A 26,505-nucleotide genomic window follows, 5' to 3' on the forward strand; every position below is an offset into this window, starting at 1 on the left:
AGATTTAAACTAGTAACACGATGAAAACAACAGAACCAAGACTTAACAAAACAAAAACAAGGGAATGAGACAAAAACAACACAACAAGACGTCAGACAAAAATGATGTAACAGATGAAAACGTAAATGACTTCACAAGAAAAAGATGTTAACAAAATGTAAACTACGTAAGTAACAAGACATAAATGAGAGAAAACAGAGACAAACAAGACAAAACAGACACAGAGACTGTGGTGGAGAAGAGCTGAGGTTCAGTTGTCTTTGCACAGAAACAGTCAGAAATAGTCAGACTTTTTACTTTTACACTTTGAGGATATTTCAGAGCCTGAACTTTTTCACTTTTACTGCAGTAAACAAGTTAGTAGTATCTGTACTTCTGCTGCAGTGAAGAAGGTGCAGACTTTCACCACCTCTGATTTTCATGTTGTCATACTTAGTTTTGTCTAAAGGTCAGAGGTCGCAGCAGTGAGATGAGATCTTCTGTCAAATGATGATGGGGCACAGAGACATGATGCTGAGTGAAGACGGTGAAGTAGAAACAGTAAATGAAGTGTTTTCTTTCATTTTTGATGTGGAGTTTGTCCTTCACTTACAATCACACTGACACAGAGCTGCTGTTTGGGGGAGGACAGGCGAGGACGGAGAGTGAGGACGGGGGAGGAGTGAGACTGCTGGACTGTTTGAGCATTTATTTTCCTTATGGGAATGCAGCAGTGACCCGAGTGTGACCTTCTGTTTTAACACGAAACATCCGTCAGCGGGCGTTCAGACTGCGACTGCAGCGACGCTTCGTTTGAAATACTCCATCCCTCCTCCTCCTCCTCCTCCTGGCTCTCTGAATGTCTCCTCCCGTCTGCCAAGGTCACAAACAAACAGGAAGTCAGCCGCCGCCAGCAGACGCTCATCTGCATGACGTCCGTCTGAAGGAAAAGTTCTGCTTCTTTTCTCGCCGCTCAAAGTGAACACAGCGGTTTGTAGCAGAGTTCAAGAGCTGCAGGCTTTTTAGAAGAAGAAGAAGAACAAGAACAAGAAGAAAAGGAGGAAGACAAACTGCAGGTGCTGCAGCAGCTTCATGTTGTTTAGCCGTCAGCAGTGACAGAGGAGAGGAAGTGATGATACTTTTTTCTCCTGACAGGAGCGATGAAGACGTTTGGGAGGTTTTCAGACAGAGTGGGACCTCCTCCTGTTGTCTCCAGGCTGAGTGTGAACAGGCCGTGGTTTCCTCTCCCGCTGTTTACACCCTTAGTATTACTGAGAAGCTAATGAACAGATATCTGCATGTGACTGTGAGGACTGGGCACCGAATAAGTTCCAGTTCACATGAATTTAATTGGTGCCACTGAGGAGGACATCTGGGTGACAGACGAGGAGACAGACAGACGACAGGTTGGTGACGAGAGCTGGATATCATTAAAAAAAATGAGGATACCAGCACCCTTAAAGTGATACAAATACCAACAGACTGACTGTCTCCGTGCTACTTGGTACTGTGTTATTTCAGTTGATACATTACAGGTGTTGAGCACCGAAAACCAGCAGTACTGATGAAAAGTTGAAAGTGGTTGCAAGTGTAGTTAAACTTTTCAAAATTCAACACAGACAGCACTAGCTGCAGTATTTGTGATGTGTAATGTAAAGCTGGCGACATCAACACGTCTAACAAAGACAAATTAAATCTGCATGCAGCGATGATCGGGACCTCACACCTCCGCACACATGATATGATGTGCAGCGATCGCGGTCTCGGCAAAAGATCTGAATTATTACTTGCTTTGGACAATGCAGGAAGGAGCTCATTGTCACTTCCTGTCTGTCCTTGGTGGTACTAAAGAACACCCACTAATTATATGTCATGTTCCAGTATATCAACTGTAGACCAAATCAAATGATGATGTCACTTGAGGCTTACTTCCTGTTGCCAGTCGGTGGTGCTGTGACTGATTATTGTCATGTATGAACACAGAACGTTTTAATTAAGTTTTCTTTGCAAATGTCTTTCTGATCAAATCTGTAGTTCATTAAAATTCAACGCCTGGAAATTGCCAAAATTGAGCACTTAATTCAAAATGGCCGACTTCTTGTTGAGTTTAGGATCCACTGCGAGAGACTTTTTTGTATGTCTGATCATGATACACGTCTGCCAATTTTCATCCATGTAGATAAAACATACCCAGGGGGCTGCTGTTTAAGGTGTGTGGTCAAATCATTTAGCCACGCCCATCAACAACAAGACTAACAATGAGCCAAGTTTCACTGGTTGATGCTCAGGCCCTAAAAACAGTTCATCTAAAAGCTAAAGAGTGCAACAATTTCATATCCTGAAAGCTAAGTCACCCGCCGCAGCTGCAGCTAACGTTAGCATGCCTGCAGCCAGCGTCTAAACTGTTTAACTTAACCCTTAATGGACGAAGCTTTATTGAAGCATCGACATCTTCATTGACATCTTCAGGCAATTAACAAACTTGTTGGAAAAGTTGTTGTTGGAGATAACTGGGCTGTTTTAATTTTAGCATTGACGTTAGCTTAGCATTTTATTAGCTATCACTCAGCCACTTGCTGCATCTGAAACTCCTTCAAATTCAGTTTGAAATCAACATTTGTGAATTGCAGATGATGAACAGGAAAATATTACAGGACAATATAAATAAATCTTACTTCCAATTGCAATATTACAGTCGAGGGTGAACTGTGAGTGTGATTATTAGTGCTTCAGCGATGCTTAAGAACCTCGGTGCATCATGGCCCTGAACGCATCACTGTTAATTGTTAATAATCACTTTAAAGCTCACCCTCGAATGGTACATTGCTTAATTAAATGATGATTTATTATTACAGATTAAACTACTCAGCTGTTTATAAAGTCATGACCAACAGCTCCGTCTTCACCAGCTGCAACATTGAAGTGATGAACACATTAATGCATCAATAATAATAATACAATTATACAAAAAATATTATTATGAAATGAGCCATTCTGCATAAACAGTACTTTTACTTTTAGTACTTTGAGTATATTTTAATGCTAATACTTTTATTACTTTCTAATGGAGTATTTTTACACGTCGTACTGCTACTTTTACCACTTTTGTATCTGAATCCCTCTTCCAGCACCGCCGGTCTCAAATAAAGGCCTGTCTCCTGGGTCTGTATCTCCAGTTGAGGCGTGTCAAAGCCCCACCCCCTGGCCTGACTCACCTGTGGTTGATGAGATGTTGACGTCGATGCTGATCTCGGGGGTTCCTCCGTTCCTCAGTGACGCCACGCAGGTGTAGGTGCCAAAGTCTGTGAACTTGAGGTCGATGATGTCGAGGTTGGTGGTTCCCGGTGAGACCTCGGTGTCGGTGTGGGTGATGACCATCCGCTCAGAGCTCCTCAGCAGCCGGCCGTTCTTCAGCCAGCTGAACTGCAGCTCCTCGGGGGGCGTGGCCTCCACCTGGCAGCTGATCTTCACCTCCCGGCCGATCTGGATGTTGTCGTCGTTGTGGTACGGATCGGGTGTGATCCAGAACCGACCTTTACGAAGACCTACAGGAGAAAGATGGACACAAGAAGACAAATGTTAGCCTGCAGGTGAAGCTGAAAAATCAAAAGAGAGAATAAAACATCAGGAAACATCAGGAAATTATTATTAAAGGAAGGGAGTTTACTTTACTTTTAGTGAGCAGTGTGCAAGAATGCACTGAAAGGGCAGCATTCACTGAACATACTTATATTTCTGGTGAATTTTGAATTGAACAAATCAGTCTGTAATTAATGAGTGTGAATGTTGTTCACTCCTGAGAGAGATAACGGTGCTCACATTATCAGCTGATTAAAACAAAGTGTCAGTGTGTGCGATTATGAACAGAAGTGTTGATGCGATATAAAACCTTTCTTTGATCATGAAGCTGCATGTTCCTTTATAGTTCTAATTCTTTATAATTTTATATTCATCTCCCTAAATTCAAACATTTCTGATCAGTATCTGTGGGAACTTTGGGATCTCCATGAAATAAAGTTTTGTAAGTTTAAACAAAGCTTCAATAAACTTGTCAAGCTAGTAAAAAGGATTAAAAATAACATTTTTTACATGAGAAATTGCTTCAGGGTGAAAAGTTGGACAGTCAGACTGTTGAGTGACAGTCTGACAGTGTCACAGGTTATTTTTCCTGAAGCTGTGATCATGTGTTGTTGGTTTGAATCCTGACAGCAGAGTTTTGTCTTCTCATATTTTAAATTATTACAATTACCCTTCCTGCTGTGGAGAAACTAATCCGTCCAAATGAGGCTTAATTATTACTGAAACCATTTGTTCAGTTTAATCCTGTGACTGTCCGATGCCACGTGCTGCTGCTGCTGCTTTTCTTCCTCCACTTCTCATTTAACCTCCTGGTTTCCAGTTCAGAGGGACTTTGCCTGACAGGATTCATTACCTGCACGGTGGCAGTAGCTCGGTCTGCAGGGACTTGAACCAGAGGGTGGCTGGTTCAAGTCTGGGCTGGACCCTGGAGAGGTCGCCGTTCACCTGCTGGGCCAGGTTGGGAGATTTACTTTTAAAGAAAATATTCTTAAACAACTGCCAGAAAACTTACTGTGGCTTCTGTTTTCACCTAAACCTCATCCTGGTCACCTCGCATGGAGCATCAGCCATCAACGACACCTCTCCATCTGATACGGCTCTGGGCTGTACTTTCTATCTTTTTCCACTTGGCTCCCTGCCTTTTGAGCTCTGCCTCGGTGTCCCGCCTCCAGCTGTTCTTGGACCGTCCTCTCTCACGTTTCCCCTGATGGTTCCAGGTCAGGGTCTGGCGTGTAGTGCCAGATGTCGGTTTCCTCAAGCTGTGGCCAACCAGGATCTGTTTCTCTAACAGCTCCTGTCTCCCTCTCTGCCACAGCTCCATGTTGCTGATTTTGCTCGGCAACCTTATCTTAAAAATGTGCTTCAAACAGCTGTTGATGAAGGTCTGGGTCTTCTGCAGCGTCCTGTTCGTCATTGTCCACATCTCTGATCTGTAGAGAAGGATGGATTTCATATTGGAGTTGAAGATTCACACTTTTGTTGTTGTGGTTGTTTTCTTAAAGGTCCAGATGTTGAGGGTGATGAAAGCTGCTCTAGCTTTGCCTACTCTGGCAGTGACGTCTGAAGGTGAAGGAGGTGACTTCCTGTACGGTCTCTCCACCTACTGTGACTGCGTTGTTGGTAGAGGTGTTGATCTTCATTAGTTGTGTCTTCTCCATGGTTATCTTCAGCCCTGTCCCAAGGGATGTTGTTTGCCAACTCGGTTGTCTCGTCTTGTATGTGGTTGTAGTTGTGTGACAGCAAGGCCAGATCATCTGCAAAGTTTGGCTCGTCAGGTTTTGTCCAGAGGCTCAATGTTTTTCTTTATTGTAGTGATTTTCATGATCCAGTCAATGACCGGAAGGAACAAGAAGGGTGACAGCAGACATCCCTACTGAACACCACTCTTGACCTCAATACTCTCTGACAGCTGGCCTGTATGTGAAACCTAGCATGACTTTCCCCGGTAAATGTTTTGGATCAGTATCAGGGAATCACCTCCTACAGTCCCAAAATATTTTCTTGTGGTCGTAGTAGTTTTGACAGGTCACTAAGCTAATAGCTGTCCATTCCTGAATGGTTTCTGGTCCTCTGGTCCAATTTTTGACTGTTTTATGCCTAACCTGCTCACTGATAACTTTGGGACAGTCCAGCCAGACTGAGAGCCTTCCAGGTCACCAAAGGAGGGTAATCACATTTGCCTCCTTGCTGGCCAGGTGAATTATTTTGCATAATTGGAAAGTGGCACCCCTTTCCTTTGCTCAGTGAGTCTAAGAGGTATTGCTAATGCTGAAAAATCAAATTTGCTGTGTGTGATTGATACCAAATAAATATGGTGCCCATTTATTAGATATGCGAAGGCGCTTACATTCGTCATCAAGGGGGGTCGTCAAGAGGAGCAGGAAATGGTTTGAAGGGGCATTCCTGGGAATCCCGTTTCTTGGGATTAAACCGATAGCTGATGTTCTTCAGTTGTAATCGAGTTCAAATAGTGTTCAAAGTCTCACTTTAATGTTCTCCTCGTCCTTCTGTCAGTCCCTGTCCCAAACAATCTGAGTCTTCAGTGGACGACTGGAAACAGACCAGAAGGTTGTAGTTCAAATCCCAGATCTGTGTGTGTGTGTGTGTGTGTGTGTGTGTGTGTGTGTGTATGTGTGTGTTGGGGGTATGTTTATATAAATAGCTTCAGTTCGTGAGGCGAGCAGCTGATTGTCCTTGTTCATTAAGATTAAAGCAAGAACGCCTCAGAACAAAACCCTGCGTGAGTGTGTGTGTGTGGGGGCAGCGTGTGTGTGTGTGTATGTGTGCGTGTGTGTGTATGCGTGTGTTTGTGTGTGTGGGGGGTGGGGGGGCAATGTGTGTGTGTGTGTCTCACTGCGTCAGTAAAAGGTCTGTTGCATAACTAGAGGTGGATGCAGTCACTCACACATGAAAGTCACTGCTCACACACACACACACACACACACACACACACACACTGGCATGACTCCAGTACTGTCAGCACACACGGTGCTACTTCAATAAAGAGTGGTCTACATACGTGTTTAAAGCTCCAGAAAAAGACACTAAGTGAGTTCCAGTGACCCCTGTTACCCATAACACCCAGCTGTACATATACCTGCAGAAACGATTACATGTTTATTCAAAGAAGGAATAATTACACACACACACACACACACACAGTCCTGTGGACTGCAGGGGAATGAAAACAGTGACAGGAGGTGCCATCATGCTGAGTTACTTGTCTTATCTCCTAAAAATGTTGTTTATATAGGAATCATTTACATTACAGCAAATCTGTTTAAGAGGAATCTCCATGGCAACGTTGGAGCATGAAGATGCTGCAGCTAGTAGCTACTTCAAACTTTGCTGCTTTTCTCTTTTAATCTGTCTTTATTGCTCTAACATGCATCATCTGACAGAAATACACCTGTCAACTTTAGAAAAGGAAGTGTGGAGTTTGGATCAAAGAGCAGCGTCCCTGAAATGATCAACACGCAGCAGCTTTCAACCAGTCAGATCAGCTGGACGCACCATGTGACCATCCCAGAAGGAGAGTAGGAGAAAAGATTAGAACCATGTTACAGTCTGAACTTAAAATTGCTCCTGGATAATATCCTGTCAGGAGTGTGAAACAAACAAAATGGGGCTCCGACTGGACAAAAAACAGGAAACAGGAAACCATAGACTGCTCCTCGTGATGCAGGACTTTGTAAAATGTGGAGAAGGACTCTGTAAGATGTGGAGAAGGACTCTGTGAGATGTAAAGAAGGACTCTGTAAGATGTGGAGAAGGACTCTGTAAGACATGGAGAAGGACTCTGTGAGACGTGGAGAAGGACTCTGTGAGACGTGGAGAAGGACTCTCTAAGACGTGGAGAAAGACTCTGTGAGACATGGCAAAGGACTCTCTAAGACATGGAGAAGGACTCTGTGAGACATGGAAAAGGACTCTGCAAGATGTGAAGAAGGACTCTGTGAGACGTGGAGAAGGACTCTGTAAGACGTGGAGAAGGACTCTGTAAGACATGCAGCAGGACTCTGTGAGATGTGGAGAAGGACTCTGTGAGACGTGCAGCAGCTTCTCATGATGTCACCTTCACCTGTAAAAATGGCAAACGTTTCTGGCTGCAGCTCATTAGTGTAACTTGATGACAGAGCAAAGTGAAACTTGTCTTTCTTTGAACACACTGAAGCACCAAACTGTGTTTTAAGATTTACAAAGTTTTGGAAAAGTTTGATTGTGGAGGAGAAAATGTTTTTGTTCTGGATGGAGTTTAACAATTTAACTCTTAATGTAAATGTGAAGTTTAACTGTTAGTTGAAGAAATGACAATTTCTTAACTCTATAGTCTAATAGATAATCTAACATAATCTTAATCTAATTTAATCAGATTTATCTTTAAGTGATTTGAATTGAATCTAAACTTATTGTAATGTAATTCAATGTAAAATAATTTAATCTAATCTGGATCTAATTTACACCTAATTTAACCTAAATTTAACCTTTTATGATCTTATTCTGATTTCATATATTATCTAGTTTTAACTTTGACTTTTAACTTAACTTCAGAGTATCTTATCTTAATTTTATGTCAATTTAGTTCAATCTAACATAAATGTAGTCTTATTTCAAATTATACACACACACACACACACACACACACACACACACACACACCAGGTTCATTTATCAGAACATCTTCCTCCTTATTCTTCATCACCTCCTCTTTTCTCACTCCTACTGCTCCTCCCTGCTCTTCATCACTTCCTCCTCGACACTTCCATCATCATCCTTCATCACCTTCTCCTCCTCCTCCTGTTATATCTCCATTTCTTTTCCTCCTTTTCTTCTTGGACACGAACACCTGCACTGTCCATTAGAATAACATGTATTCTACACACACACACACACACACACACACACACACACACACACACACACACACACACACACACTGGATCCATTAGCAGCAGTGTGTGTCAGACTGGGAGGACTGGCTGCCTGGTCGCGAGGGAGAGGTGCATGATGGGAGTTAAATAAGTAAGGAAGAGGGAGTCGAGCTGACAGGCTGCAGGGTCAGCAGCTCACACACACGCACACGCACACACACACACACACACACACACACACACAGACACACACACACACACACACTGAAGTGAGTCATGCTGTTGAATAAAACACAGTGGACAGACGAAGGAAACACACACACAGGAAATGGTATGTCATACTATTATTAAAGGGATTGTTCAGCATTTCAGGGCATTGTTCTTTTGTATTTCATTTATTTAAATTTGAAATGTAAAAACACAGTTTGCAGTTTTCAGGACAATACACACAAACAGTGATGACAGTAAACTGCACAAAATTCTGAGATAAAATTTCAACCTCTATTTGCATCACACGGACACAATTTTTAAAGCAAATTATTCAACTGATTCAGCAGCTGAAAACTTAACAAAAAAGCGGGGAGGGAAGACACAGCAGAGAGCTGCTGAGACGTTCAACTTGTATTTAATTGAATACAGAACAAATACAATATATTTAATGTTCAAACTGATCATCTTTGCTGTTTTTTGTATATATACAGTCATTCTGATCTGGCAGAAGCAACAAAAGACTGTGAAAGTTTTTGAACGCTCCAAAAACATTCCACAAGTAAACAGGTGAGTTGGTAACAGGTGAAAGGATCATGACTGGGTATTAAAGGGGCATCCTGGAAAGACTCAGTGATTCACAAGCATGGATGGGGTGAGGTTCACCACTTTGTAAAAAACTGTTTAAGAACAACGTTTGTCAACATAAAACTGCAGGAATTTATAGATTTCACCATCTACGATCCATAATATCATTAAAAGATTCAGAGAATCCAGAGAAATCTCTGAAAACCAACACTGAATGTCTGTGACCTTTGACCCCTCAGGCAGCACTGCATTAAAAACTGCACTAAAAAGCCACATGATTGTATAAAGGATACTACATGGGCTCAGGAACACTTTGGAAAACTGTTGTCAGTAAACACAGTTTGTCTCTACATCTACAAATGCAAGTTAAGACTCTACCATGCAAAGAGAAAGACATATATAAACAACATCCAGAAACACTGCAGACTTCTCTGGACCAGAGCTCATCTGAGATGGACTGACACAAAGTGGAAAAGTGTGCTATGGTCTGATGAGTCCACATTTCAGACTGTTTTCACTAATCATGGACGTCATGTACAGTTCACAAACACTGACTGAGTGTTAAAAGAAAAGCTGATGTATCGCAGTGGGAAACATGATCCTGTCACAACACAATGACTGGATATTTACAAAAAACAGTAAAGTTTATCACTTTGAACATTAAATATCTTGATTCAGCTGAATACAGGTTGAAAAGTCATTCTTAATTTTTATTTAGGTTTTTTAACAACATCCCAACTGTTTTGGAAACAGTGTTGTCATATAAATCCTTCAGCATCTCCAGAGGCAGCTATGTGAAGTCTGATCAATGTCCTCAAGTGATGTCACTTGAGTCAGCATCAATTAAAGACAACAAGTTAGAAAGACGTGAGTTGAGCTGCTCCTCGGCTCTGCTGCAAGATCACGTCCTCATAAAACCTCCTGATTGCTTCCAACAACTCTCACGTAAAAGACTTGATGACCTGATCTCCCAGTGCATGCTGGGATAGCATCCAGCCACTCATGGACAGAAATGGACAGGCAGTTTGTGCAGTGCACAGGGGTCTGGTTGTCTGGTTTGATAATGAACGTGAACAAACAGAAGTGAAACCAAAAGTCTGTTATCACTCAGAGACCTCTGCTGATTCTCTCCTCATCCTCTCAAGAGTCTGATGCGTCATCAAAACTTCACAAAGTGCTGATGATGTTCAGGATGCCTCATCATGATGCTGCAGGAAACGACGGCATGCAGCAGAGAGGAGGAGGATTTGATTTATGAAGACTGAAATAATCTGAGAGCTTAATGTCTCTGCACAGACGCAGATAAACGCTCTGTTTGTTGTGGAAGTGTCGCCTCTGTTACGCTTTATTCTGCAGCAGCTCGTGCATTCAGAACAACAAGTAAAGACATGAATGTGCCTTTGTACCTGCAGTGACTAAAGCTGAGCACTCACCTGAATTCTGTGAGAACCCTGCAGACAGAAACACAAAGACATGACGGCACAGAAAGCACCTTTCTACAGGTAAACGACCGACTCAGCTGCACATAAATCCCAGTGGAGCTAAACTCACACAACTGTAACAAATATATCAGAAATAAAATGCAACATGCATCTGTTGCTTTTCTCTCATCATCCGAACATCATACAGACAAAAGACACAGTCTGGTTCAGGAGCCTGTACGTGCTGATCAGGAGGAAATGTGATAAAACTGATGTTTCCCTAAAACGTTAACGTGTAGCAACACTGCCATATAGACAGCGATGGACATGATGAACTGTACAACAGCTGCAATGATTGGTTGATTCATTGATTGGTCAATTAACAGAAAATGAGTAAACAATTATGTAGGGCTGCTTGATTGTGACAGATATCTTAATAATGATTATTTTGGTCAAAATTAAGATCAGGAATACTTATTGACTTTGGAAACATCATGCATTTATTGAACCTTCCTTAAGCTTCTATTAAACCTATATATAATTTAGCTAAAAACCAAATGAAAAAATAAATATCTTATAATAATGCTAATAATGAGATAAAGACTTATATAATATTAGATGTGTATAATAATTTTAATATTTAGTATATAAAATGATGCTGAAATTCTGTCGTCCTTTCTGGCTGCCAACAACAACAGCCAGGAGTTAAAAGTGCACTGAAAATCTGTACTCAAGTACAAATACTGTTATATTACCTTGGTATATCATGGCCCGGACTTTTGACAGTAACCAAATGAACATTTAGAGACTGTTTGTATGTCTTAAAGACACTGAGTCAATTAATTACATTCACAGTGTCATGGTTGTATTTTAATAAATATTGTGTAATTATTAAATCTTCCCCTCATAAACATCCCATATTATTAAAAAAAAAAACTAAAAAATAATCTTAAATGAGTAAACCCACTCAGGAAACTAACAAACTAAACTGAATTGAAAACAAAATTTAAAAACCAAATAAAATAAAAACTAATAAAAAAAATGAAACTATAATAACTATGTCTGTCTTTGTGCTAAGCTAGGCTAACATTTCCTGGAGGTTTCTCTGCACTGGAGATGAAACTGAGAACACCTCAGAAAGTACCATCCAAAATCAGTTGTAATTGAGTAATCCATTCAAGAGATATGATGGTGTTTTATTAATGGCCACAGGGGGGCACTATTGGTGTCATGCTTCAATATGTTGCGCGCATGCTTATGTAGAAGCTGTGTACCGAGCGTACCAAGTTTGCTGCAATTGGCAGCAAACACACAAATATGATATGTGTGTTTGTTGGACAACACTGTGGGGACCTTAACCTATTAACACACCGGCCAAACGGGGACCTTCCTCATTAGCAGGTCCTCATTACATTAACCACTAGATTTAGAGATGTTGGTTGATGTAAAGTTTAGGTTTTAATGTTGTACCTCTGACCAGTATGGTGGTGGATTTCTTGGCAGGATTTCCCACGTTGTTGGACGCCATGCAGCTGTAGGGGCCGCCGTCGTCCACAGTGATGACAGGGACGGTCAGTGTGCCGCCGTTGATAACGCTCCTCTTCGGGAGGTCCTCTCCTCCTGGCCTCACCCACCTCAGGGTGGGAGGAGGGTCTCCGCCTGATGCCACGCACACCAGAGTGATCGTCTCCCCCGGGTTCACCACCAGAGGGTCGTCCAGGAGGAGCTTAATGGAGGGAGGAGCTGGAGGGGTGGGGGAGGAGGAGGAGGAGGAGGAGGGGGAGGAAGAGATGTGACAGAGTGATGATGAGTGCTGATGTTTATTTATTTATTTTACTTTTATTTATCATTTAAAGCCTCAGTATTCTTTTATATAATTGATTGGGATATATGTATGTTAAATTATTTAAGTTTATTTATTTAACATAAATTAAATTTAAAAAATTCAATAATAAAGCTGTTTGTTTCAAGAAAACATCGTTCTGAGAACCTTTGAAAACTGATAATCACTAATCAGTGAACTTTTCTGTATCTGTATCAATCTCAAAAGTTTCATATCAGCTGGGATTTTGTCCAAAACCTACAAGGAATAATCCAGAACAGAACAGAAGCAGAACAGAACAAACCAGAAGCAGTACAGAATGGAACAAGAACAGCACAGGAACAGAACAGAACAGAACCAGAACAGGAGCAGAACAGAATCAGAACAGAACAAACCAGGAGCAGTACAGAATGGAACAAGAACAGAACAGGAACAGGACAGAACAGAACAGAACAGGACAGGACAGAACAGAACAGAAAGGAACAGAATAGGAGCAGAATGGAACAGAACAGATTGGAACTGAACAGGGACAGAGCAAGAGCAGAAACAGAACAGAACAGCACAGGAACAGAGCAGAACACAACGGAACAGAACAGAACAGATCAAGAATGGAACAGAATGAAACAGAATGAAATGGGACGGAACAGGAACAGGAGCAGGAATGGAACAGAACGGGAACGTGGAGAACACTGGATGGAGAAGTCACAGATGACCTGACTAAACACACAGAGGACCAATTAGGAGCAGGTGAAACTAATCAGGGAAAACAGACAAACACAGGAAGTAAAGACAACAAAAGACACATCAGACAGGAAATAACGTTAATTTCTAATAAAAATATTGAATATTTCTGATTTTGTCACACAAACTGTAAACCAGTACTGTCCCGTATCGACCAACTGAAATGTTTCCAAACACCAAACTGTTCTCCTTCGCTGACAGACTCTGCAGTCACATGCACATATCTGTTTATGGAGATTAAATGCCCCCAATCCTCTTTACATTTAATGCCCTGCTCCGGGGTATTTGCATCAATACATCAACAGTTCATTATGTTATTATTCTATTGTAGAAGTCGGAGTACAGTTTTGATGTTAATGATTCTTATATCATTTGTTTTTCTGTGAAAAAGATTAAAACTGGAATATAGTTTCTAGGAGTTTGTCAGTCGTGTGCAGGTGGATCATGGGATCACAGATACATTTTTTACATGTTAAAAGGTTTTAAAATATCTCATCATGTGTAAATAATCCATAGAGATCTCAGTGTAAAAGCTTCCTGTCCTCAGATTCACATCAGAGAGAAATAAAAGCTGCAGAACCTCCACCAGCTGCACACGACGAGCGAGCCGCAGAAAAGCAGCTAAATGCAGAAATAATAATGAGGGAGATAAAAATAGCTGAGTCGACCTCTGTTAAGCTGACATCATGTAAATCCCATCAGCCCCTGGGGCGGGGCGGCAGGATCTACTGTACAGGTCAGAGAGCTGCAGTCAGAGCTCAGGGAGGAAAATGATTTATTTATGATTTACATTCATCTGACTGTACACGCACAGGTACAGAGACGGATTAAAAAACAACAATTTAATATATTCAGCATTTTATAGAAGTACAGATGCACGTTTCTGCCAGGACAAAACAAAAACTGACTGATAAAATTATAAATACTCTATAAATTAGTTTTGAATTTTAGTTCACTAATTTTACTAAATGTATCTGTTGTTTATTCTATCAGGCACTGGTGTCTGTATTCACTCCATAGATTCTTTACATTTACTGCTCCATTGATTTTATTCTGATTTTGTTAAAGCTTTTCAGCTGAGAATTTTCTTTGGAATTATTAAAGTTCAATTTGATCTCATATTAAGTTAAAATTATGAAATGAAAAGAGTTTGGTGTGAAAATAATAAAAAAATTGACTTAGCAGATTTCGTAAAAATGAGACGATAAAAACCCGTAAATATGAAATAAGTTCATTTTGTTCTTGGGCTGTAAAGACATTCTGGGCCCAACGTCAAACTCAACATGACAGAATTCAAAGTCAGGTTTAAAGGGGTAAAGTTAGAAATGTGACTGTGTGTGTGTGTGTATGAATGTGTGTGTGTGTGTATGAATGTGTGTGTGTGTGTGTGTGTGTGTGTGTGTGTGTGTGTGTGTCTCACCTGTCCTGTTGTTCAGTCTGAAGTGGGCGCTCTTGTCTCCGATGCCGCACACGTTCCTGACCGAGGCGATGCAGGTGTACTCAGCGTAATCCTGAGGACGGAGATTCTTCAGCTTCAAGATCTTTGTCTCACCCTGGAAAACACACACACACACACACACACACACACACACACACACACACACACACACGCGCACACACACACACGCACGCACAGATGTTTGTTTATTTATACATGCGGTGACACGCTGTTTTCTGAGGGTTAAAAACTGAGGACCTGCGTCATCATGGAAACACGTCCATACTTTCAGGACTGGACAGACGACTAAAATAAAAATCTTGCCTCAGTGTTCAAAATCTTCAGAGAAGTTTGTGAGGAGATTTTCTTTGTTGCCTCGAGCTCAGATTATCATCAGTTTAACTGGGACACAAACAACAACATCGAGTGGAGACGTTCACTTTTCACTTTTCACAAACTCAAACTCATCAGTATCTCTATGTCGGATCATTTACTGGGAGAAATCACAGAACATTTTTATTGACTGTATTTCATGTATTATAATTTGTATTTATTAATTCTTAAACTTTCTGCAGCACAGTTTTGATGCGTCCTTCACTCAGGTTCATGTCAGCAGCGTTCTTCCTGCCTGACATACTCAGATTTTGTTGATCTTGTCTTTTTTTTTTTGTTTTATGATCAGGAGTCTGAACAGGGTTTCATTTTTAAAACTGAGCAGAGACAAGAGAAGAGAAACTAATATTTTTATTATTACTTAAGTTAATAAAACAGGGGGAAAAAATGTATTTTCCACTGTTGCAGTAAAACATTGAGCTCATATCTATAAGTACCTGGTACAGATGTAACAATATATTAAATATCACAATAAAAATATGACATTATTTAATTTATTTATTTTATTTGATCACTAATGACTGCTGCATTGTTTTTATTACTTAAGAATTCATCCCAAAGACAATTCATGCACATTTTATGCACATGCTTTTATTTTATTTTTATTTAAAACAGAAAGCAAAGACATTTTAAATTGAAAACAAAAGCTGCAAATAAAGAACAGGTCAAACATTTTCTTTGTTTTTTTGATAAATTATCATATCGTAGACTTTTGGTTTTTGAATGGCATGTTGTGTTTTGCTTGTTTATTTGCTTTTTAAAGTTGTGATTGGCACCTCAGGGCCACCGTACAACAGTTCAAAAGTTCACCAAAAGTGTAAACTGATAAAACAATTAGTCTGCATCTCAATTACAGCTCCTCCTCCTCTCCCTCAGTTCTCTTCCTCTCCTTCTTCCTCCCTCTCGTCCTCCTCCTCTTCCTCCTCCTCCTCCTCCTCCTCACATCTCCACCTCGCTGCCAAATCTCTCTTATCTCCTCTGGCAGCCTCGGCGCTGCCTTCCGCCTCACGGACAGATGAGATGAGATTAGATGACATTTAAATGGGATGTTTGTGCAAAGATGGCGGCCAATTTTTTATTTTTTATTTTATTTATTTCTTTTTTTTTGCGGATGAGGAGAAGGAGGAGGCGGAGGAGGAGATAAGTTCCTCATTAGTGCCTACAAGCAGTGGGGGGGGGAGGGGTTAACGAGTTCTCGAGCACGGCGCCGAAGGCATCACAGTCGACAGCGTTCAAATCTGGCGTGAATGTTATCTCTGCTGCGGTATTATACGGCCCGCTAACTGGCCGCCTGATTGGCCGGCTTCCCTTTGCTCCAAATTAAATCTAAACCACGGCCAAAAAAAAAAAGAAACAAACAAATCTGGAATCTCCATCTGCAGAGATTCTTAATCCACAGGAGGAGGAAGAGGAGGAAGAGGAGGAGGAGGAAGAGGAGGCTTAGAGTACAGGACAGCTCAGATATTTCAAACTGTTGAAGTCACTGATGGAGACGATGAATAGTCAGTTTTACAGAAGAAGAAGAAGAAAAGAGGCAGCAGGAAGTCGAGTTTCTGGAAAAATACAGAAACACAAACTTGTCATTTCTTCTCTGACAGTAAACTGAATATCTTTGAGATGTCTGAGGACGTCATCTTGGACTCTGAACAACTGATCAATTAGTGGAAAAACTGATCACCAGATTGATCACTAGTTGAAAAATAAGTCCAAACGTGAAAAGAGATGGAGCACACGGACGTGTCACCTGGATAAAATAAAATAAAATTGTTTTTTTTCTTCTTGAATTGAGAAATATATTTTACTTATAACAAATAAAACTTGTAACTGATTGTCATCCTCATTCATGAAGCTTTAAATGTGACTAAAAAGAGCACATGGATTTATTTCATTGAAAGTTGGTATAAATAAACTGAGCAGTTACAGACATTTTTAAATAAGTATAAAGACAAACTGGAAGTAAAAACCTGAGGTTGTAGAAACCCGTCGAGGTTTGGACGTCTGTGTGAAGAACAAACTGGACAAAAATCAAACTTTTTTAAGTGTTTCTGGCAGCTGACGGAGCAGTGCCTGTGAACAGAGCACGTGAAGACCCCCGCAGGATTCATACTGAGAGACAAACTGAGAGCAAAGAGACAGACAGACAGATGGAGGAGGAAGGACGACTCCTGGGACACAGTGAAACGTCTGTCTTTGTCTCAGAAACAAAGTTCTGATGAAGACTTTCTGTCTCTCTGACGTGTTGCGGTTTGGACACTCAGATTACTGATTTTATGTAAATGATTAAAATATGAAAAGCAACAAAGTTCCTCAAATTTGAGTGAAAAAATGTGAAGCCGAATTTAACGGACGGCTCAAATGTCCTGAGCATCATGACGACAGCTTCACAAATGAGTCTGAAAACAAACCAGAGAGAAGAAACATCTCTGGTTGTGTAACACCACCTGTCTCCTGAAGTTAGATTTAAATACGGCCGAACATCAGGGGACCGTCCTGGTGACAGCAGGCTGAACGAGGACATCCACGCGTCCCTCTGTCCACCGACACTGTCCGGCTCCTCCTGGACGATCCTGAGGTCTTCCAACGCTAGACGACATGTTTAAATCTCTGCAGAGAATTCTGGTTCTCAGGGGAACGTCCAGACTTTTTGGACTGCGGTGCCCCAAGTCATGACTTATGCAGGGGAGGCATGAGGTACGTGAACAAGACAGAAGAACATTAATTTAACATTTAACTTCTATCTACACTGTAAAAAAAGTATAATGGAGACACACTTCAATGCATTTATGAGTTCTGAGCCAAACTCAGACTCTTAAGGTTTAAACTAAACTTTTAAAAAGTTTTTCTGACCTATAATCTTTAGTTTTATTTTTGACTAACTTAAAAAAAACTGCTCACAGTGAGCTGCAAACCTGATTTGTCTTCTTTTAGTACTGTTATTATTATTATTATTATTATTATTATTATTATTATTATTTAGTGCTCATTCTATGGTGATACTACAGAGAGAGTAGTAGTAGTTTTTTTAAAACTGATCCAAAAAAAGATCTGATCCGTGACTCAGAACTGTGATCCAATCCAAACCATGATTTTTCTGATCTGCTGCTCCATCACTTATCTTTTTAAAAAATGTTTTGGTATTTACCACAAATTATTTTTGCCTTAATAGTCGTGTTTCTACCCAAAGTACCAGAACTTTAAATTACAGGAACTACTTTTTACAGAATTTCACAATATGAAGCGACAGACAGGCGTCATTATTTGTTTTCTTCTGTGCCTCCATGTTGATGTTGAAACACAACAAACAAAAAACAACACTGGTTTGTGGCTGCAGAAAATGCAGCGACAACTTGACCAATCAGACATTGCAAGCTCCACACCCAAAGTTCCTGGACTTTTGGAAAGAACAGTTCTACCCCAACTTCATATAGACCTGGTCCCTGCAGTGGAAACACACTGAGCTCCTCCAAAGGTTCCTCATCCCCTCCCGGAAAATTCCTGCAGCTTTTATCGTCCATTTTGACGTTCTAACTAGCAGCTGCATCACTGTTGGATCAGTATTTGTTTTACGGTTTCACATTTAAAAGAATCTCTGCAGCTGATCAGGTTTGATGATATCAGCTGATTGAAATGTTAAAAATGCTGCACAATCATTTTTAGCTCAGATTTCTCCAGAAAAAAACAAACATATTTTTGTTCTCACCTCCTGCCTGTCTGCTTTTAGCTCATCTTTACCTGCATCAGTTGTATAAATATAGTTTCACCTGTTACACAACGTTTCTGTGGGTTACCGTGACGATGCAGGACTGCATGAGTTCATCTCTGGATGTAGGAGTGATGCAGAAAACTCCAGAAATCATGAAAAATCCTACTCCTCAAAGTAGGACCTTGAATGTATCACAGAGAGTTTGTGTCCAGTTATAAGAGCGATGTCTCACTCTGAGATAAAAACAGGACCTGAGCTCATGATGATAATGGTTACAGGAAGTGTGTTTGTTCACCTGAGTGAAGAACGGCTCATAGATCTCCACCCCGGAGTCGGAGCCCTGCGTCAGCGGCTCGCGGCCTCGTCGCCACGTGTAGTGAACAGGTGGGTTAGAGTTGGCAACGCAGCGGAGAAACACCGTCCTCTCAAAGTAGAACTGCTCCTTTGCCTCGCCTACGCTCTGATGCACCGTTATCACTGGGTCATCCAGGTCTGAGGAAGAGGAGGAGAAGGAGGAAGAGGAAGAGGAAGAGGAAGGCAGTGGGTGGAGTTAGGAAATATGTGAAAAGAGGAATAAAAGATGGAGGGAAAATATGAGGAAAAAGAAGATAAAAGAAGGAGAAGATGAAGAGTTGATAAAGTTTCTGTAGTAAAAAGTATTTAAAGAAGTCTGATTCACTGAAACATCTTCAGCTGTTTACTGAGACATAAATATAAACATAAATGTAAAAATAAACAAATAAAGATAAAAACTAAAGACAGACAAAAATAAACAAAAACATAAATATGAATATATATGTATGAATATAAATGTAAACAAACATATACAGTAAACATATAGAGATATAAATATAAAGAGCTCTGTAGCTTCTGTCTGTGAGGACACTTTGTTTTCCTCCTGCAGCGTCTGAATTTACAGTTTCTCATATTTTCCAAACAGTAGGTCAGTTTTCCTGTGGTGGGGGTAATTACTGCGGGGCCCGAGGCGTTTTAATTGGCTGGAAACACAGTATGCTCCCCAATCAGCTGACAGCAGACCACCAATCAGGCTGTATTGTGATAATGAGTCCGGTTACGACGGCACCACCAGCCGAGAGGCTAATGGTTCGCTCATCCACTTCACACAGAGCGACGACAAACTCCAGCCCGCACACTGAACGCATCAGGAGCTGCCATGGGTGAGCACAGGTCGAAACAATCTGCTGATAACTCCCATAATGCAGTACTGCTGTACAGGCTGCAGGTGCAGGTGTGGTGCTGAGTTAATGATTCATCCTGTCTCTCCTGCAGTTTGATGGAGGAAACGTCGTGTAAAAGCCTCCGTGCCCTGAAGGAAGCACTCAGCCATGATGCGTTCAGGTACCACTTAAATCCCTGTAATCCCAGTCAGAAACATCCTCCAGGATATTATGGCTGTTATACAACAGCGCTCACAGCTCGCAGCTATTGTTTCCAACTGTTCCTGTTACTTTGGAGGAAACTTTTTCAGGCGACACACATGAGGGACGTAGCTGAATAAAAACACCCCGAGGATGAGTCTTTACTGGGATTACTGGGATTTTAAACATCCCAGTTACAACAATAAACATTACAGTGAGGAGAAGCCGACGTCTGATGTTTGCTGCGACAGATCGTCAGCCAGCAGAGCTCCAGGGGAGAATCACCGCTGTAATCATCAATGCTTCGTCTCCACACATGTAGGTCACAATCACTCACAAACAACAACAACAACAACAACAACAACAACAACGACATGTTTGTCACATGACAAGGAGACATGTAGGTCAGCGTCAGATCTTTAATCTGCTCATAGTCTCTCCAAGAAACTCAATCAGGATCCTGATCCCAGCCCTCATGCTAAGCTAAGCTAACTAAGCTAACATGCGGGGTTTCTGTACGCTTCAAAAACTTAAATTTAAGACTTTTAAAGACCTTTGTGACTGTAAATTAAGATCTATTTTATGTCCAAACTGGCAGAAAATCCATGCACAAGTTGCATCAGTTGTGCACAAGTTGTTTTGTTGTTGTTACAGCTTGATCAATACAAATTTTTTTCCTAAAACACATTTAAAAACGAGACTGAAGTCAAATCCAACTTTATAAAAGTATCATTAATTTCATTATTCAATTTTAACAACTGTCAAACTCACTCAAATTTTGGACCTGCAGAAACCCTGTGGCTTTGTGTGTGTGTGTGTGTGTGTGTGTGTGTGTTTTCTCACAGTAGACGTCGACTCGTATGGACCGGATGGCGGGGGATCCCAGTCCGTTCTCAGCCTTGCAGTAGTAGCGCCCCCCCTGGTGGCGACTGATATTTTCAATATTCAGAGTTTCGTTATGTGGAGACGAGTCACCCGTACGGTCTGAGGCTCCGCCCGCTGTTTTAGTCCAACGAACCTGCGTGGAGAGAGACACAGTGGGTGGGGTTAGTATACACAGCCGACTGGTACAGACTGGTTTGTGTTACATTTAGACTGGTTTGAACTAGTTTGTTGGTGTGTTGCTGCACACAGAGACACAGGAGGCTCAGAGGCACTGTGGCAGCAATGGTGTGTGTGTGTGTGTGTGTGTGTGTGTGTGTGTGTGTGTGTGTGTGTGTGTGTGTGTGTGTGTGGGGTCCAGATTTGTCCTCGTTCAGCATCTGTTGGTCAGTTTTCCATCCATCCCTCCCACCTGCTGCTCTGTCCATTCCTTCCCTCCATCATCATCATCATCTTCATCATCATCATCATCAGCATCAGCATCCTCTCTTCTGTCCATCTGTCCTCTTTCACTGTCTGTCTTTTGTCCTCTGAAAATTTACAGTTTCTTTATAGAAGGTTATAGACTGTTATAAATGTTACACGAGGTTATAGATGGCCACATATGTTCTTTGAGGTTACAGAGTTTTATAAATGTAACAGGGGTTTATAGACTATTACCAGTGTTATAGGAGGTTATAGAGGGTTATACCAGTGTTATAGGAGGTTAGTTACGACCCCTTGAACTGAAATGTTGAATTAAAGTGTGCCTTCAATATAGTTCTAACACTACATTATTATTAGTAGTAGTATTGATTATTATGATTGAATATCAGTGAGAGATAAATCAGCAAAGGATTCATGAAAGAATATTTGAAACTATAATTAATTAAAATTGGATTTTATGATATTTTATTCATTCTTGTGAGTAAAAATGAAATTAAAGCCTCCTGTTTCGTTTGTTATCAGTGAGACTGAGTTTGTTCTTTAAAGTTACAGAACGTCTTTCATCGTTCTGTGGTTTTATTCTGGATTTACATGAATGCATCTTTTTGGGTTGGATTTGAAGCTTTAAAACTTTGCTGTGTCCTTCCACTTCTGGAGCTGGACCTCCACTCTTGCCTCCATCAGCATATTTTCCACCCTGATTCTTTCTCTTTCTGTCCCACCTGCTCCATCAGCCCTCCCCTCCCTCCCACTCTCTCTCTCCCATGGTAGAGTCCTCCCACATGTCGCTCGCCCAGCTGCCAGCTGGAATGAAGCGGACGTTTTATCCGTCTCTGGTGCAGACAGACGGTTAACAGCCTCAAACCAGCAAACTGACGATTAATGAGCTAAAAATACTCCTGGATCTGTGTGACGACATGAACTCTGCTCAGTGTCTAATTAACACAACGACACTGTAGTTACAATGTTCATAACAACAGTAGCGCTGACTGCGCTCTGTGTGTACCCATGTTATTGCACTGCAGTGGTGAAAGGGAACTATACTCGAGTACTGTACTCGAGTATTTACAGACATTTTATTCCACTTTCATACTTTTATATTAGTATGACAGCTGTAGTTACTTTATAAATTAAACAGAACACATTGTTAAATATTTAACTACTTTGATGTAAGGACAGTGTGTGTTTGTGTCTCTCATCATATTTTCCTCTGAACATCTCACATGGTTTCATTTCACTCGTTCAAATAATCAATGTTTAACTGAAAATCAAACTTAGAAATATAAACACAGATTTGCGAATCAAAACTTTCTTTTTGCTTCTTTCATTTCCCCTGAATCATCTGATGGAGGGTTTGTCAGATTTATCTTTGACTTATTAAACTTCCTCCACCCTGAAAACACAAAAAAACGAGCACTTTAGTGGACGAACTCTGCAGCTAGAGCTTGAGATCTGAGCCTGATGGGTTTGGGTCGGGTCAGGAATGATTTGTCACATATTTCACAGGCTCACGTCAGGTTTGGGCTGGGGTTTAATACTGGGAGAAGGGATTCCCAGGAATACCCTTCCAGAACATTTCTCATTTCCTAGGAAATAGAAAACGGGCAAAAAATTAGAGAAAAACGAGAAAAAAAGTCCAGCAACTTCTGAGTTAGACAAACACAACATGATGTCTGCCACCAGTTTTGTGTGGAAATACTTGAAAATATTAAACTATAAAGATGCAAAGTGTGCGCTGCACTGTTTGAACAAGTGATCATTACGTTGGACTGAGGTTCAATAAACAGCTCGCCGCGACACTTAAAATCTCAGACAAAACTCCAAGTGAAGCCCAAAGCTTAAAGAGGACTGGATTCAGATTTTATCCAAACATTTCTGGGTGAAATCCTGGCAGAGATATGGCATAAGAAGGATTTAGCTTCAACCTGTAGTGAAATGCGCCGCTCACTGCAGAAAGAAGACCAAACTCTCCTGAAGAATCTGTCCAAAGTCTCACACCAAGTTAGTGAGGGCTTTTTAACTTTGAGTGATCATTAAATTTATGAGGCATATATAAATATTTCTTCCATGACGCTGTTCAGTCAGACAGCAACAGATCACAGACAAAAAACTTGGCATTTCATCCTACAGTAAAGGTCAAGCTGGATGCGCTGTGTGCAGTTTATATTATGTTTATTATATTACTGATTAATGTTAAAATGGTGTTTTTATGCCTCAGTAACTATTAATACCACCAGATAAAATACTAAAGTGGTCAGGAACCCACATTTCTCCTTGTTCCATATAGAATTGCCTGATATATGACCAAAATATTTTGATGGTTCCTGAAATTATACTTTAAATTTCCTGAGATTTTCTGGAATAATGTGCTATTTTTCCTGGAATAGAAAATGTCTCTGTTCACGGCTTCTGAGATGTGATGACTGAATGTTTTGGGGGTTTTAAACTGCTGCTTGAATAAAACAATCAGATTAAATACTTCAGCCTGATCAATAGGAAGCTTGCACTATTTTAATTATAATCATATATGAAAATAATAATTATAGTTGCAGCCCTTCATGATGTTATATTGCACAGTTTATGTTTGCAGAGGAAAGACCAAACTAAACGGAAAGACAAACTGGTTTCTTTTCATCTGTGCATTTATTTACGTTGATTTTTTTCCTCTTTTGACTTATTAAAAGTGCAAATAAAGAGTTAAAGAACAGTTCAACAGCCTCCAGAGAGAACGGAGACGGAGGTTCATCACAGTTTGAGTCTGATATCATTAATAACATGAAAGTGACACACAGACTCAACAGGAGCAGCCAGAAGTACATAAATATTAACAGCAACACATTTACACCTGCATCGCTAGTGACAGTGAACGCAACACATTAGCTCCTGCTGTTAATTAGTGTAACTGCTGCAGGTAGAAATGACTGAGAGAAACAGAGCGGAGACTCGCCACGAGGGCCGCAACTGATGATTATTTCAATTATTGATCAATATGTTGATCATTTTCTTATTTAATTAATCCTGTCACAATCTTGCAAGTTGAAAAATAATTCCAAATGTTTGGACTTATTTTCAACAAGTGATCAATCTGGCAATAATATTCCCACTAATCAATTAGTTGTTTTGTGCAGAAAATGTTGGAAAATGTTCAAGATGACATCCTCAAATAACCTGCATGTTGTTACCTAAATGTAATGTAAATGTAAAAAAGCAGCTGTTTCCATCTGACAATAGTTCAATGTGAATTTTTTCATGTTGCAGAAATGTTAACAGCCGGCAGAGATGGAGTCAAAATGAAGGAAAATCATGTCTCACTTCAGGAAACCAGTTAAATCCCCACACTGATGTTCATCTGTAGTTTCATTTCAAGCCTGATCACATGTTGTGATTATTGTTAATGATGTAACATGAAAATATGAAGGCAGAAACGAAGAAGAAGAAGATGAGGGGATGAAAGTAAAATGCAGAGGAAGCTGAGCTCTGCAGTGACGCAGAGACAGAAAAAAAACAGTGTGTGTTTTACAGTGTGTGTGTGTGTGTGTGTGTGTGTGTGTGTGTGTGTGTGGATTCAGACTGTGTGCCAGCAGCTGCTCTATTTATAGCATCAACAGACTGACAGCAGAGAGAGTAAAGAAAGAGGAAATAAGAGAAGGAGGAAGACGAGTGATGATGGTGTGAGAAGAAGTAGCAGAAGAAGAAGGATGGACCACCTCCACACCTCCATAAAATGTCAGAAAATGTCAGAAAATGTTGAAAAATGTTGATCAAAGCCCAAGATGACGTCCTCAAATGTCTGATTACTGTAATTTCCTGAATGTAGTCGTGTTATGAGGCGCTCCTGGTCAGTTTTAAGATAAAACTGCTGATGAAGGTGTGTGATGTTTCCTGTCAGTTTGCTGCTCAGAGCTCATTAGTTCTTCACTTCTGAGGACGCCGACTTGTTTTTATTAAATCTTAATAAATGTAAACGACGACAGCAGACAAATAAAAAGACAAGCTACAGCCACAACATGTACGTACATTTATTCTCCTTCTTCTTCTACTGATTTATGTTTAACGCTCTTCATCTGTTTGTAGCTCTCTCTCTCTCTCTGTTCCCAGACAACAGCGGCAACTTCTTCTTCTTCTTCTTCTTCTTCTTCTTCTTCTTCTTCTGTGTGATTGCTCTCATTTATGAAACACAAAGGCGTCGCAGCAGCTCAGCTCGGCGGGAGCTCTGGCACTTACAGCACGCCGCTGGGGATGATGGGAGGTTTTTTTCTATGACTGTATGTGCTCTGCAGAGTCAATAGGGATGGAGTGTGTGTGTGTGTGTGTGTGTGTGTGTGTGTGTGTGTGTGTGTGTGTGTGTGTGTGTGTGTATGGTTGTTCATTCATCTTTTAATCGGCTACAGAGACGACGAACAGACTCTGGTCTCTACTGACGAAATCATACATGTTTCTGTTCTCGACGATCACGCTTCCATACAGTCGACGGTGATAAACGGCGGTCCCTCTGGGGGTCGGTGGGGGGTTTTACTCATTCACTGTCTCTGGCTGAATTGAACAACAGTTTTTACAGATCCACTCTGATTATTTCAGTTGCTCTGACTGTAGCTGTTGTGTACAAGCTGTGCACCAGTCCAGTCCAGTGTTTTCAGTCCAGTCCAGTGTTTCTAGTCCAGTCCAATGTTTCTAGTCCAGTCCAGTGTTTCAAGTCTGGTCCGGTGTGTGTTGTTACCTGTGGTCGGGGGTGTCCGGTGACCAGACACTGCAGCTCCAGAGTCTCTCCCTCTCTGATGGTGTAAACTCTCTCACTGTAGCGCTCCTCCTCCACGTTACAGGCCTGACCCGAGTGCACGATGCGCACAGTAGGGGGCGCTGTGGACGACAACAACACAGAGACAACAAGTTCAACATGTCTGTTATAAGATCTTTATGTAAATATGTGATGAAGATGAAGGTCGGATCAAATCCAGGACACCTGCGATACCGTCAGCCAATCAGAAACATGATGTCCGAAAGAGACATTCTGTAGTTTCAGTGATAACTGATGAAACTGATGAGTGGAGCTGCTGGTGAACGAAATAAACGCTCGCT

The 26,505-nt window shown here is 41.0% G+C and overlaps 1 protein-coding gene across 1 annotated transcript in view; it reads right to left on the reverse strand.

Moving 5' to 3' along the window:
• LOC146311313 (MAM domain-containing glycosylphosphatidylinositol anchor protein 2-like) overlaps positions 1-26,505 on the reverse strand; it is an 88,688-nt gene that overhangs the window by 28,094 nt on the left and 34,089 nt on the right. The window contains exons 2-7 of the mRNA XM_084742873.1: positions 26,147-26,286; positions 20,965-21,139; positions 19,038-19,234; positions 14,629-14,761; positions 12,116-12,388; positions 3,195-3,524 (exon numbers count right to left, since the gene is read on the reverse strand). Of these exons, the coding sequence (XP_084598999.1) occupies positions 3,195-3,524; positions 12,116-12,388; positions 14,629-14,761; positions 19,038-19,234; positions 20,965-21,139; positions 26,147-26,286 (1,248 nt within the window). The remainder of the gene's footprint in view (positions 1-3,194; positions 3,525-12,115; positions 12,389-14,628; positions 14,762-19,037; positions 19,235-20,964; positions 21,140-26,146; positions 26,287-26,505) is intronic.

Source organism: Lutjanus erythropterus, chromosome 18 (assembly GCF_056507025.1).
Source record: "Lutjanus erythropterus isolate fLutEry1 chromosome 18, fLutEry1.hap2, whole genome shotgun sequence".
Lineage (NCBI taxonomy): Eukaryota > Metazoa > Chordata > Actinopteri > Lutjaniformes > Lutjanidae > Lutjanus > Lutjanus erythropterus.